The sequence below is a fragment of the Desmodus rotundus genome, chromosome 3 (genome assembly GCF_022682495.2).
Source record: "Desmodus rotundus isolate HL8 chromosome 3, HLdesRot8A.1, whole genome shotgun sequence".
Taxonomy (NCBI): Eukaryota; Metazoa; Chordata; class Mammalia; order Chiroptera; family Phyllostomidae; genus Desmodus; species Desmodus rotundus.
The window spans coordinates 20,591,315-20,604,755 of NC_071389.1; the positions used below are offsets into that span (position 1 = coordinate 20,591,315).

Consider the following 13,441-nt stretch of genomic DNA (forward strand, 5'->3'; position numbering starts at 1 on the left):
GGAGTCGGTGGCTGCTGAGCGGGCAGGCGCGGGCCGCGGGGTCGGATCCCGGGGGAGCGAGCTAGCGGAGGCGCGGTGGACCCGATTCACTTGCTGGGAAGATCTATGGGAAAAAGCCGTGTAAATGCGTTTTAAGGCGAGTGTGGGCGTGGCTCTGAGAGCTTCGGGATGCGGGAGCCCTCTGCTCCGGTGCTGATGTGCTCCTGGCGCCTCTTGCCTCTTTTCAGCAGGGGCCTCGGCTCCGCAACTGCCACTCCTTCTCGGGGTGTTGCACAAGTTTCGAGGTCACCGGCGATCCCCCCTAGCAGCGCGCCTGGCTCTGGCCCCCGCGAAGGAGGACGGGGCTTGGTAAGGGTGTGTGTGTGTGTGTGTGTGTGTGTGTGTGTGTGTGTGTGTGGCGGAGCGGGGGGAGAGCGGGACCTCAGCCCTGCCTTCGGGAGGGCTCACGGGAACAGAACCTCAGCTTTTAGTTCTCACCCTGGAGCCTGCATGGCGCCCCCATGCACGCTTAGAATCCTAGCACTCCAGGATCAGCCGGCCCTCGTCCACAAACCGTGAAACTGAGGCTCTGAGAGGGGGCGGGCTGTACCCAGGGTCACTCAGCAGAGAGTGGACGCGAACTTAAGCTCCAGCTCTGGGGCTGAGACTCCTCGGCGGAGACACCCTAGGCCTCTGTAGGTGGGCGTGGTCAGGACTAGGGGCACTCTGGAAACTTGGCCACCCGTGGTTCTGGGCTTCCCTGCTCCTTTGCTCTCTTTTTTTCCTTTTTTACTAACATCCGAATTTCAGAATTGGAAAGGATCTCCAAAACAACTCATCAATTTAAAAGTGGGGAAACTGAGGGTCTGAGAGGCAGTGACATCTAGGCGTATAATGCCTTGTCCCAGTCCAGGATTCTTGATCGAATCCTATCCCAGTGAACCTCAGCTCCTCAGACTTGTGCTAGGGGCGTGGCGGAGTGCGACAGGACTGGGCACCCCGGCGTGGGGAAGTGACGGGATCAGCGGAGGCAGGTCCCCCTCCCCCATCCACACCCGCCCAGCAGCCTCCTCACTCTCCCCCTGCAGTGTGTTGCATACTTTCTAAGGCGGCGGCAACAGCGGCAGTGCGGCAGCGGCGGCTCCATCCAGCCCGTCGGCCTCTCCTCCTCGGAATGGCTGGCTACCTGAGTGAAACGGACTTTGTGATGGTGGAGGAGGGCTTCAGCACCCGCGACCTGCTGGAGGAACTCACTCTGGGGGCCTCACAGGCCACCGTGGTGAGGGGCTGCGAATGGGGGTGGGTCCCCTGTTCCCTGTGCAGGCCCGGCTGCCTCCTCTGATGGGGTCCTCGTCTTACTCTTTCCCGTATTTGGTATTCAGTCCTTGCTATTGCAAGGCTCATCTTTCCCCGGTTCCTGGTCCTGGCTCCCAAACCTGCCCGTCCTGTTCCCTGCCTTGTTGAGAGCACCACTGTCATCTACCTAGCCCTAGATCTAGGTCAGAAACCTGGCAGCCCCTTCTTCTCCCCCTCCTCACAGTCCCCTCCCAATCGAGGCCTCACCAAGCTCTGTGAATTCAGCCTCCTTAAAGTACTCTCCAGTGTGCTGCTGCAGAACCTCTCTGTGTGGTCGGGGCCTCATCTCTCAAAAGGCGCCCCAACCTCCTCCCTGCCTCATCCCTCACCCCAACTTGATCACAGCCCTGCTCAAAATTAGAATTCTTTCCTGGGTCCCAATTGCCTATTCGTAGGCAATTGGGACCCAGGGTCAAATCAGAACCCCTCGGCCTTCCTAGCCCTGTTTCCAGCTTCTCCCCAGGGGCATGTCATAGTCCCAATGACACCATGCACTCTCTTACCCATCACCCCTTTGCCGAGAACACCCTTCTCCTGGTCTCTCTCCCTCTTACTTATTGCTGCTCATTCCTTATTACTCATCAGTATCCCCTTTTCCTGATTGCCCAGGCAGCTTTTGTGTTTTCTTTCTCCACGGCCCCCACTGCATTGCGTAGAAACTCCCATGTGGTCATTTCTGTCCTCTAGCATAACGTCTAACACCAAGTGGGCATCAGTAAAAAAAAAAAAAAAAAAGTTTTGCATTAAGGAAAACTGAGTCCCAGGGAAGGACTCAGTTATGTGGACTCACTCACAGCCTCATCCGTGTTCAGCGTTCGGCAAATGTGTTAGGGCCACTTGTCCACAGGCATGGGTTGCAGTGGCGGTGGGACTACCTCAAGGCTTCACTGGGCACCAGTAAGTGAAAAGCAGTGGGCTGTAGGCCACAGCTTTGGCCTTCACGGCATTGATCTTTTTCTGGAGAAGACAGATGCATATAAAGTTGTGATACTTTGGAAGCAAGAGGAAAATGCAGTGGGAGCCTTAAAAGCAGAGCTGCCTTCTTGGTTTGGGGGAGGTGGTGTTGGAGATGAAACCTGAAGGCAGAGTAGGAATTTGCCAGACACAAGTTGGGGAAGGGCGTTCTCTGTGGAGGGCATGCTGGGAACAGAGGCTTGGAGGTGGGAAAATAAAGAATCCGGCCTGAAGCTGGAGTGTGAGCTGCAGAGAGGGGAGGGACAAAGTCTGGATTACAGATCCTCAAATGCCAGGCTGGGGAGTTTGCCTTCGGTCCTGTAAACTTGGGAAGCCCCAGAGAATTTAGAGCAAGGTAGCTTTTTGGCCACAGCCGAGTTGGGGAGGATACTTGGGAGGATCAGGGATGGCATGCAGAGGGAGGGAGCTGCGTAGGGTCTCACATTCACCCATCTTGTCGTGCAGGGGGAGGTCACTGCCTTCTTCGTGGCCGACCTGGGTGCGGTAGTGAGGAAGCACTTCGGCTTTCTGAAGTGCCTGCCTAGAGTCCGGCCCTTTTACACTGTCAAGTGCAACAGCAGCCTGGGCGTGCTGAAGGTCCTGGCTGAGCTGGGGCTAGGCTTCAGCTGTGCCAACAAGGTGAGCCGCTGCCCCCCCAGCACACTGACCCTTGCTGCCTACTGAGCACACATAGGGCTGCAGGGCTGCTGTGGGAGGGCCCTGGGGAGGCAGGAGTGACCTGCAGTTGGCCTCTGCCCTCTGGAAGGGCCACTCACTTGGAAGGGGCTTTAAGGGAGAAGGGAGGGAGAAACAAGCATGGCGTTTGCCAGCCTTGAAGTTGCAAATCAGAACCATGGGTGTCCCTGGGGTAGCGGGGTCATCTTTTTATTTTATTTTTATGTTTGAGACATCTTTTAAAATAGAGGCTTTCAAACTCCTTGGCAAGAGCTATACATGGTATTCTTTTAACTAAAACAAAACAAAAATACCTTCTTGTTGTTGGTTTCATTTTTTTTCTTTTATAATCTTAATAATAGGTGACTACATTTTCTTAACCAATCCTTTTAGAGTTTTGTTATCCGTTGCCAATCCTATCACCTTTCTAATGTTATTAATGCTGTTGTCTCCATTGTCTCCTGCTCAATTTAGATTTACTTTGCTCATTTTCTATCATTCTTTATTCGTTGAGCTCCTACAATGTGCTGGGCACTGGTAGGTAGGGCTGGCCACAGAGTGAGACGGACTCTGCTGTCCTTGAGTTGAAAGCTTAGCTCGTCTATTTTTTCATCACCACATTAGCTTATCTATTTCAATTCTGTTCTTAGTTGAGAAGAGTCTTTTAGCTCTAAAGCTTCCTCAGAGTACAGCTTTGGATATATTTAAATATATTTATTTGTTCAGCTGACATTTATCGAGAAGCTACTGTGGTGCCAAGTATTATTCTAGGTGGGGATTTAGCAAGTGCACAAATCAGCAAAAAAGCCCTTTCTTCATGGAGCTTCCTTTCTAAAATAAGTTAAACAATGAAAATGCATAGTATTGCCCTGCCCGGTGTGGCTCAGTTGGTTGGAACATCATCCTGTGCACCAGAAGGTCGCAGAGGTTGCTGGTTTGATTCCCGGTCAGGGCATATGCCTAGGCTGTGGGTTCGGTCTCCAGTCAGGGAGCACAGGAGGCAACCAATCAATGTTTCTCTCTTACATCGATGTTTCTCTCTCTCTCCCTCTCTCTAAAATCAATGAACATATTTTAAAAGACCAAAGTATAGTATTTTAGATGGAGAAAATTAAAGTGGGAAAGGACAGTAGGGAATGTTTGGAGAAAAGATAGCACTTTTAGACAGTTTGGCTAAAGAAGGATTTGCTGAAATTTGAATACAGACCTGAAGGAAGCAAAAGATCATGCTGTGGGGATAACGAGGGGAAGGGCATTCTAGGCAGAGGGAACAGCACATGCAAAGGCCCTGAGGTTCCTGGTGGGCATTGGTTTGTGATATTGTCATACTATTGTTTTTTGTAATGGCTAGTAATGATTATTTTGAGGGGAATCCTTTTTAAACCCTTTAAAAAACCCTCTTTAAATGCCTTAAAGGCAGCAATATGACTGGGTGTTTGAGGAGGGCTTTAGAAGGGGGTCCTGGGGGGAAAGGAGAAGAGCTATTCTGGCCAGGACAACAGAGCTGGTGGGGTTCCAGTGGGATACAGGTGTGCACCAGGGTAGTACTGCCGGAGGGAGCAGCTTAACCTTCATCAGAGACTGATGGAAATGCTGCTACTGATAGATGAGTCTCTCTCTCATCACCCGCAAAGCTCCATTGCATTAACTCTGGCTTCACACACCCAGTTGTGCGTGTGTCACATAAAGCCCTGTGAGGGGCGTGGGAGAGAGACTACCATTTTACAGTTGAGCAAACTGGGGGCCAACTAGTAGCAGAGCCTGGACTCTCCCCGGCACACACCGGGCCTCTGCCCTGGGCAAAGAGGAAGGGGCCCCTGGGTCTAGGGGTGAAGAACAGGACCGAACCCCACTGACTCGAGTCGTCTGCTTCTGGAAACCCAGAGGGGGTTGCCCTCCGAAGGGTGTGTGTTGGGCTGAGAAAGGCCTTGAAGTCAGTGGGGGCTTTAAGAGCATCTACCGTTTGCTGAGTGCTTCTGTCGTGCCAGGGGCTTTGCCGAGTGTTTTCTGTACATGATCTCATCTTATTCTCGAAACAACCCTGTGAGGTAACTACTGTTACTGTGGTTCTGACAACAGTCCTCTGAGGACACACTTAATGTATAACGAAAGCAGGCCGACACTGGGAAGTGGCTGCTGGTGGACGGCAATGGGCTCTGATGCTGGAGTGTCTGTCTTTTCCAGGATCCTAGAGAGGGGAGGGCTGAGCCGGGACGTGGCTGGTGAGAGATGCTAACCTTGAGGCCTGGGAGAGCCAAGTAGCCCTCCTGGTGGATGGGATCACCCAGACCTCTGGGTGCATTTACTAAGAGGTGGCTGTGGGACACCCAGGTTTTCTTGGAAGTCCAAGGCTGCCCTCTTCTGGTCAGCCATAGCTGGTGGCTGTGCTTAGCACAGTGGGGGCTTGGCAGTGAGCTGGGGCTGGGTGAATCCATTTGTGTTAGAGGGCCTGGGGGTCAAGGGCACAGACCACACTCCGCAGGGAGCTCTGGTCTACCCACCTTCCCAAAGACCTCATGCACCCCATCACTTGCCCTCTCTTGCTGTCTCCCTTAGCACACTTCCATCTTCGAAAGCCTTTCCCAGACACCCCATTGTCCCCCACCCTGATCCCTGGCTCTTTCTTCACGGCCAAAACGAGTTGTGTGTCTGCACTCACTTGTTACTCTCCCTTAGCACCCACTCCTTACACCATTGCTTCCTGGCCTCCACTCTCACCACTCCAAGGGACCTTTTACCGACGTCCCCAGTGATCTCCCAGATCCAGTGAACACTTTCTTTTAAACCTTTATTTTGAATAATTCAAATAATATATGTGTGTTTTCATTCACACACACACAAGTAGGACATCATCTTTATGTCTCCAGAGCTGATCGCCATTATGAATTTGAGTTTGGTGGGTATATTCGTATTTAAAAAATACTTGCAAATACGATTTATAGAAAACATACAAGCTATCTTGTGATTTTGTAGTAAAATAGAAAAGGTGGTCATGCTTTGACAGAAATGGCATCAGAATCTCTGTACTGTTCTGCCTCTTCTGGAGACATTCTTTCCCCTCACCTCTGTGCAGGTCCTGGGTGCCAGCCTTCCCTCATCATCTACCACTCTCTCACTGGGAGTGTTCCTCTGGATTCTGGCTCAGGGTCCCTTCTCTTGTAAACTCCCCCTCTGCTTAGGGAATTTCATCTCTTCCCGTGGCTTTAACTGTCGTCGATATGCCGTCGCCTCCCATGTTTGGAGCTACTGCCCAGACCTATATAACCAGCTGCAGGCTTGATAATGTAACAGGATGCCTGGCATCCAGTGTTTTCAAATATACTCATGATCTTTCCTTTGAGAAGCGTCCCTTGGTCTTCTATGCATGGAGTCCCCCTGAGACATCCTCACCCTGCATCCCCACATGTAATCCACCACCAAGCTTGCCAGCCCTGCCTTCCTAGTGCCAACTCTGTTATCTCGGCCACAGTGACTGTGACAGTCTCCCCGCAAGCCTCTTGGGCCCTTCTGGGTAGCCAGAGTGATATGCATTTAAGATTATTTTAAAATTTTATTTATTTATTTTTGGAGAGAGGGAAAGGGAGGGAGAAAGAGAAGGAGAGAAACATTGATGTGAGAGAGAAACATCAGTCGGCTGCCTCTCACACACGCCCTGACCAGGGACTGAACCCTAGGCATGTGCCCTGATTGGGAATCGAACCAGTGACATTTTGCTTTGCAGGATGACGCCCAACCGACTGAGCCACGCCAGTCAAGGCCGCACTGTTATGCATTTAGACTTGCATTTAAAATGCAAACCTGAGCATGTCATTTCCCTTCCTGAAACCCTCGAAGCTGTTTCTATCACTGGCGGGATGGAAGTATTATACTAGTTCAGGTGTACAATACTGTGGTTAGACACTGATGCGGCTCACTCAGTGATCCCCGCCGTACATCGGTCACCGTAGATACCTATGATACTGCTGACTGTATTCTACACTACGTTCCCATAGTGAGGTAGTATACCACCGGAAGTTTTATCTCTTACTCCCCTTCACCTTCTTTTTTTGCCCTCCCCCCACACCCTTTCTCTCTGATGACTATCAGATTGTTCTCTATATCTGTGAAGCTGTTTGTATTTTGTTTTGTTTTTTATTTTATTTTTAGATTCCACATGTAAGAGAAATCATATGATATTTGTGTTTCTCTGTCAGAATCATTTTATTTAGCATAGAGTGCTCTAGGTCCATCCATTGTGTCACACATGGCAAGATCTCATTCTTTTTTATGGCTGAGTAATATTCCATTGTATCTGCATGCCACATCTTTTGCATCCATTCATCTACCAACGGCCCACTAGGTTGCTTCCATATTTTGGCTGTTGCAAATAATGCTGCAGCGAACCCGGGGGTGCATATATCTTTTTGAATCAGTGTTTTTGATTTCTTCTGATAAACACCCAGAAGTGGGACTCCTGGGTCATGTGGCAGTTCTATTTTTAATTTTGTTGAGAAATCTCCATAATGTTTTCCATAGTGGCCGCACCAATTTACCTTACCACCAACAGTGCATGAGGGTTCCCTTTTTGCTACATCCTCCCAGGTGCTTGGTATTTCTTTCTGATGATAGCCATTCTGACAGGTATGCTGTCTCACTGTGGTTTTGACTTGCATTTCTCAATGGTTACAATGATTATTATTTAAATATTTATAACCAAAGCTAAACCTCAGGCCACCAAGGTGCTAGCGCTGCTTCTTCCTCCCTCCTCTCGTGGTGAAGCAGGGAGGGATGCAGCTTCACATCCACTCAGGCTCAGGGCAGCTACTCTAGCTCTGCGGCTGGACCTTTGTGTCCTACTCTGCTACTTCCTGGCTGTGTCACCACAGGCAGGGGCACCTCTCTGTCCTCTGTGAAATGTGGCCAATATATATTTCATAGGACAGTTATGGGCATCACCTGAGAAAATGCACATAAATGCCTCGGGCTGAAAAGTCACTAAATTAAAATTAGAGTCTCATTACAAACTCAGGATGGCTAGAAATGGCCCAGGCTTCCTCTCATGGTTCTAAATTGACTTCCTCTTGACTTCCTTCCCTTAGTCACAGAGCGTCAGACCTGAGTTTGAAAGTTAGTTCTGCCAGCTACTTGCCACATGGCCTCTCTGAGCCTCAGCTTCCTGCTCTGTAGAATGGTGCTAATACCCATTTGATGGGGTTATTGTAAGGAGTAAATAAAAGAGTTAATGTACAGTAAGGGTTGGCAAACTGGATGGCGAGCCAAGTCCAGCCCATTGCTGATTTTGTAAAGTTTTATTGGATCCCCGTCTAGCTCATTCATTTATACATTGTCCGTGGCTAGTTGAGTGCTACGGTGGCAGTGGAGCAGTTGTGACAAACTATGTGGCCTACAGAGCCTCAACTATTTACTCTCTGGCCTTGTGTAGAAAAAGTTTGCCGACACCTGCTGTAGGAAGTGTCTCGTTGGGTGCCTACTTGTGGTAGGTGCCCTGTGACCATGGTTGCTGTTGTTTGCTTCAGTGTGCAGCCGTCAGGTGGAGCAGTGTTCAGCTAAGGTGAGGGGGCGGGGTGGGGCGGGGCTGCCCCGTGGGGGTGGGTCTTGCGGGAGTCACCGGCACCGTGCCTTGCTCGCTGCAGGCCTGTGTCAAAAAGACTGGCCTTGTGAACTTTCTAACACATCAACTAATATCCTCTAAGCATTTACATCTGCCAGAAGTCTGTAGTTAGGGCCACCATGAGTCCTTATAATGCCTTCATGTGAATTGGAAAATCTGCCCTGCCCTGGCTGGGTATCTCAGTTGGTTAGAGCGTTGTCCCAATATGCCAAGGTTGCAGGTTCGATCCCTGGTCAGGGTGCATACAAGAAGCAACCAACGAGTGCGTAAATAAGTGGAACAACAAATCAATGTTTCTCTCTCTAAAATCATTAAAAAAAATTTTTTTTAAAAAAAGAAAATGTGCCCCTTCTTTGAGACACTCAATTATTATAATAAATACATCGATTTTGTGAGAAGGGGATGCTTTATTGTCAGGAGGCGGCAATAAGTATACAGACCTACCCCGTGTCCTCTGTGAACGGACGCCGCAGGCCTGCGCAGTGCCTCGCCTGCACAGCTGGACGTGGCAGCCCTGCCTGGCCAAGGATGGTGAAGCAGAGTGACCCTGACTTTCGCATGTCTGCTGTTTAGCAGTGAGGCCCACTTCTTATGGACCTCTGTGTGCATAGCTATGACTTTGCCTCTCATTTGTGTTTCCTTGGCTTCTGCGGGCCCAGCAGGCCCCACTGCTTCCTCACCTCCACCTTTGGGACCCCACAGACAGAGATGGAGCTGGTCCAGCGTATTGGCGTCCCTGCCAGTAAGATCATCTACGCCCATCCCTGTAAGCAGATTGCGCAGATCAAGTATGCTGCCAAGCACGGGGTCCGGCTGCTGAGCTTTGACAACGAGACGGAGCTGGCAAAGGTGGTGAAGAGCCACCCCAGTGCCAAGTAAGCTGAGAGCCACTCGGGTGGGGAGGCGGAGAGGGTGGGAGGAGTGGAGCTGGAGCCAGGCACCCTACCTTGGACCCAGTCGGGTCACAGGAGGTTGGGGCAAGCACCTTGGACTGGACCCAGGATGCCAGGGCCTGACTCTGGCAAAGTCGTGGCTGAGAGAGCTGGGGGGAGTGGTTGGGAAAGCTTCATGAAAGAGCTTGCTGTGGAGGTGGGCCTTGAGTAGTGAACCCAGCTTGGGGAGGGCACAAACAGTGTGTCAGTGAGAGCTGCATAAGCAAGTGCATGGAGGTGGAGACAGCACGGGCGCTTGTGGGGTAAGCAGGAATCTGGTGAGACTGGAAGACACCACGGGTGAGGGGCGAGGGGACAATGAATGATGCTGGTCGCAGGGCAGGGACCTGATGCAAACAGGCTCTGCATGGGGTCAGGGCCGGGCATTTTGCTCAGGCTGAGGCTCTCACAAGGTCACTTGGCACCCTGGGGATTCCAGGGAGGGACCTGGGCGTGAAGAGGAGGCCAGGTGGTGGGTCACGCTGCTTCACCCAAAGCAGCTTCTGTTTTGTCTGTTATACATGATCTTGGGGTTCTCGATAAGACTGTTAAAAAAATAGAATGGTTTCCCTCTTACAAAGAAAGTTGGGAAGGCCTGGCTGGTATGGTGATTTAGAGGAAGTGGAGCTGCCTGGGAGAACGGGTGAGGTCTGACCAAGGCAGGGACTGCAGGAAGGGCCCAGGGACATTTAGGGACTGAATTGGACAGGACTCGGAGGCTGACGGGCTGTGCAGGGAGAGAAAGGGGCCAGTGGGCCGGTGCGGTTGGGCGGCTCTGAGCTGCTGGGCTTCACATCCCTTGTCGCAGAGAAGTGGCTGGGGTTGGGGAGGCGGGGTCTACCTGGCAGAGGTACGCTGTGTGTCTCCCCAGGATGGTTCTGTGCATCGCCACCGATGACTCCAAGTCCCTGAGCCAACTCAGCCTCAAGTTTGGAGCATTGCTGAAATCCTGCAGACACCTGCTTCAAAACGCCAAGAAGAGCCATGTGGAGGTGGTGGGTGTGAGGTGAGTGTCTGGAAGACCCACCCTCTCCACCTACACCAGGCCCATTGCCTCTTTCCCGGGACTTAATCAACTTTGTATGAGGCCTTCCCAAGGTCCTCCAGGGAGGGCCCGTGCCTGGGCATGGAATTCTGCCATGTGAGAGTTTCCTCTCTCTGGAAAGAAGGTTTGGTGAGTCCTGCTGCCCCAACCCCACAGTCCCCAGGTGTCCCAGAAGGTCCCAGGAGGGGCCTGGCTTTGCAGGAGTTTTACCAGCCTGTAGGCCACACCTTTGCCCTTCTTCTCTCCATGCAGGGGTGTGGAATCAGTAGTGACAATGACCTAACAACATAGCTTTCATTTATCTGTACTTAGGACATTCTAGGCCCTGTGCTAAATGTTCCATATACATTACCTCACAGCCTTGTGGGGTCTTCTCCCCACTTTACAGATGAGGAAACTGAAGCCCAGGCAGGCCACACCACTGACGGAGGGGTACATCCAGATCCGGCTGGCTCTGGGGTCCTGGCCCTCATCCCAGGAGACCCTGCCTTAGTGGCAGAATGCCCACTCCTCCCTTGCCACATGGCCCATGGCAACCCATTTAACCTCTTAGGCCCTCAGTCATTACATCTGCCAAATGGGCACTGAGCCCAATGTTCCTTTCCTGGCTGGGGCTGAGGTTGTGGCACCTGTGGCCCTGCTCGTAAGCCGAGGCTTTTCCTCCTCTCCCAGTTTTCATGTCGGCAGTGGCTGTCCTGACCCTCAGGCCTATGCTCAGTCCATCGCAGATGCCCGAATTGTGTTTGAAATGGGCGCCCAGCTGGGCCACAGGATGCATATCCTGGACCTTGGTGGCAGCTTTCCTGGAGTGGAGGGGGCCAAAGCGAGATTTGAAGAGGTAACCCTGGGGCTGGAAGCATCATGTTGAGCTCTGTGGGGGCGGGGGTGGGGGCGGGGGCGGGGCGGGGCAGGTCATAATGAAGATAGGAAGCCACTCTGAGCGAGTCCTATGTGCTAAGTGCTGTGCTTGGTGCTTTACCTGGATCTTATTATTAACCTTGTGTTACTGGGGAGCAAATGAGGCTCACAGCTCTCGCACATATTTGAGGCTCAACCAGACCATATCCACATAAATCATAAAGCTCTCTGAGGGTCTGGGCTGATAAGAAATCAAATGGGAAGGCAGGAAAAGGAAAGCAAACCTGTCCACCTCCCCCGTCTGTGAGATGAAATCCAGAAAAATGTGTCATCTCAATCTCTACTCCAACCACTAGGGGATGCTTCTCCTTAGTAGTACGAGCTTCACCCGGGAATATCTACATCAAAGATCTGTCCCCGAGAAAACAATTCACTATAGACACAAAGAATTAGCCTCACAGATGAGCACGGAAGCCTTGTACGTCACGGAATTCCACTGGACTTCCTTGGTCCATCTAACTCTCGGAGACTGGTTAAATTCTGGAACATTCTTATGATGAAGGCATCTACTTACACGTAAAGGCTATTCACAGTCTCTTGAGTAAAATAGATTATAAAAAACATATGTGTATAGCCCTAGCTTGTTTATCATAAAAAACAGTGTTTGCATAAAAAAATAGTTAAAGGAGCTACTCCAAAAAGTTAACAATGATTAGGTTAATCTGGATAGTAGAATTAGGAGTGATTTTTTTTTTCCTTCTCACCAAGGGCATGCTTATTGATTTGAGAGAGAGGGGAAGGGAGGGAGAGAGAGAGGGAGAGAAACGTCAATCAGTTGCCTTTCGTACGTGCCTTGACTGGGACTGAACCGTCAACCCAGGCAGGCATGTGCCCCCAACCAGGAATTGAACCCACACTCAACCTTCCTGTTTACAGGACAATGCTCCAGCCAACTGAGCCACACCAGCCAGGGAAGGAGTGATTCCTTTTTTGAAAAACACTTTAAAGTTGTTTTGTTTTTCAATTACAGTTTATATTCAATATTATTTTGTATTAGTTTCAGGATAGTATAAAGTATATGATTATACTTCACAATATGTTATTACAATATTGTTGACTATGTTCCCTGTGCTGTACTTTACATCCCTGTGACTATTTTGTAACTACCAATCTGTCCTTCTTAATCCCTTCCCCCCTTTCCCCAGTCCCCCAACCCCTTCCCCTCTGGCAAGCATCAGCCTGTTTTCTGTGTTTATGAGCCTGTTTCAAGTTTGTTCATTCATTTATTTTGTTCTTTAGATTCCACATTTAAGGGAAACCATATGGTATTTGTCTTTCTCTGATTTATTTCACTTAGCATAATACCCTCTAGGTCCATCCATGCTGAAATTAGGGGTGATTTTGATCTTCTTTTTTCTTGTCGGTATTTTCTGTAAAAAGTATGTCATTTAACAGATTAGTTATTTATGAAAGAAAAATCCACACCAGGGCTTCTGGAATCTGACTACCAAGTGTTATTTTGAGAGTGCCTCTTCTCACTGTGGGGCATTGAGAAGGGTGAGTTACACAGGATGAGGGGCCTGACCCCACTCTGCCTCCCACCCGGCTTCTTGGCCAGCTGTCCCTGGTTGCCAGCTGGGGCCTTAGCACCTAGCTGCCAAGTCCTTCTTTCTGAAATCAAAGAAGCTCTCAAGAAATAGACTTGGAGCTGTAGCAAGTCTTCAACATAAACCCCCCACTTCAAACATGTAATTGTCCACCCCCATCCTCCTACCACCAGATCGCTTCTGTGATCAACTCAGCCTTGGACCTGTACTTCCCAGAGGGCTGTGGTGTGGATGTCCTCGCCCAGCTGGGTCGCTACTACGTGAGCTCGGCCTTCACCTTGGCAGTCAGCATCATCGCCAAGAAGGAGGTTCTTCTGGAGCAGCCTGGCAGGGAGGGTAAGTACCAGGTGGGCAGCAGAGCCCCATTCTTCCCTGAAGGGAGAGACTGAGCAGGGTCTGGCTGAGTGGGGTCTGGCGCTAGGGA

The 13,441-nt window shown here is 50.6% G+C and overlaps 1 protein-coding gene across 2 annotated transcripts in view; it reads left to right on the forward strand.

Moving 5' to 3' along the window:
* Nucleotides 1-13,441, forward strand: part of AZIN2 (antizyme inhibitor 2) — a 23,591-nt gene continuing 10,150 nt past the window's right edge. The window contains exons 1-8 of one of the 2 annotated variants that reach the window (XM_024554785.3): nt 1-136; nt 228-348; nt 1,068-1,258; nt 2,755-2,928; nt 9,278-9,450; nt 10,379-10,513; nt 11,225-11,390; nt 13,191-13,353. In XM_024554785.3, coding sequence (XP_024410553.2) covers nt 1,154-1,258; nt 2,755-2,928; nt 9,278-9,450; nt 10,379-10,513; nt 11,225-11,390; nt 13,191-13,353 — 916 coding nt within the window. In that variant the 5' untranslated portion in view covers nt 1-136; nt 228-348; nt 1,068-1,153. The remainder of the gene's footprint in view (nt 137-227; nt 349-1,067; nt 1,259-2,754; nt 2,929-9,277; nt 9,451-10,378; nt 10,514-11,224; nt 11,391-13,190; nt 13,354-13,441) is intronic. The other variant, XM_071220872.1, reaches the window with a different exon arrangement.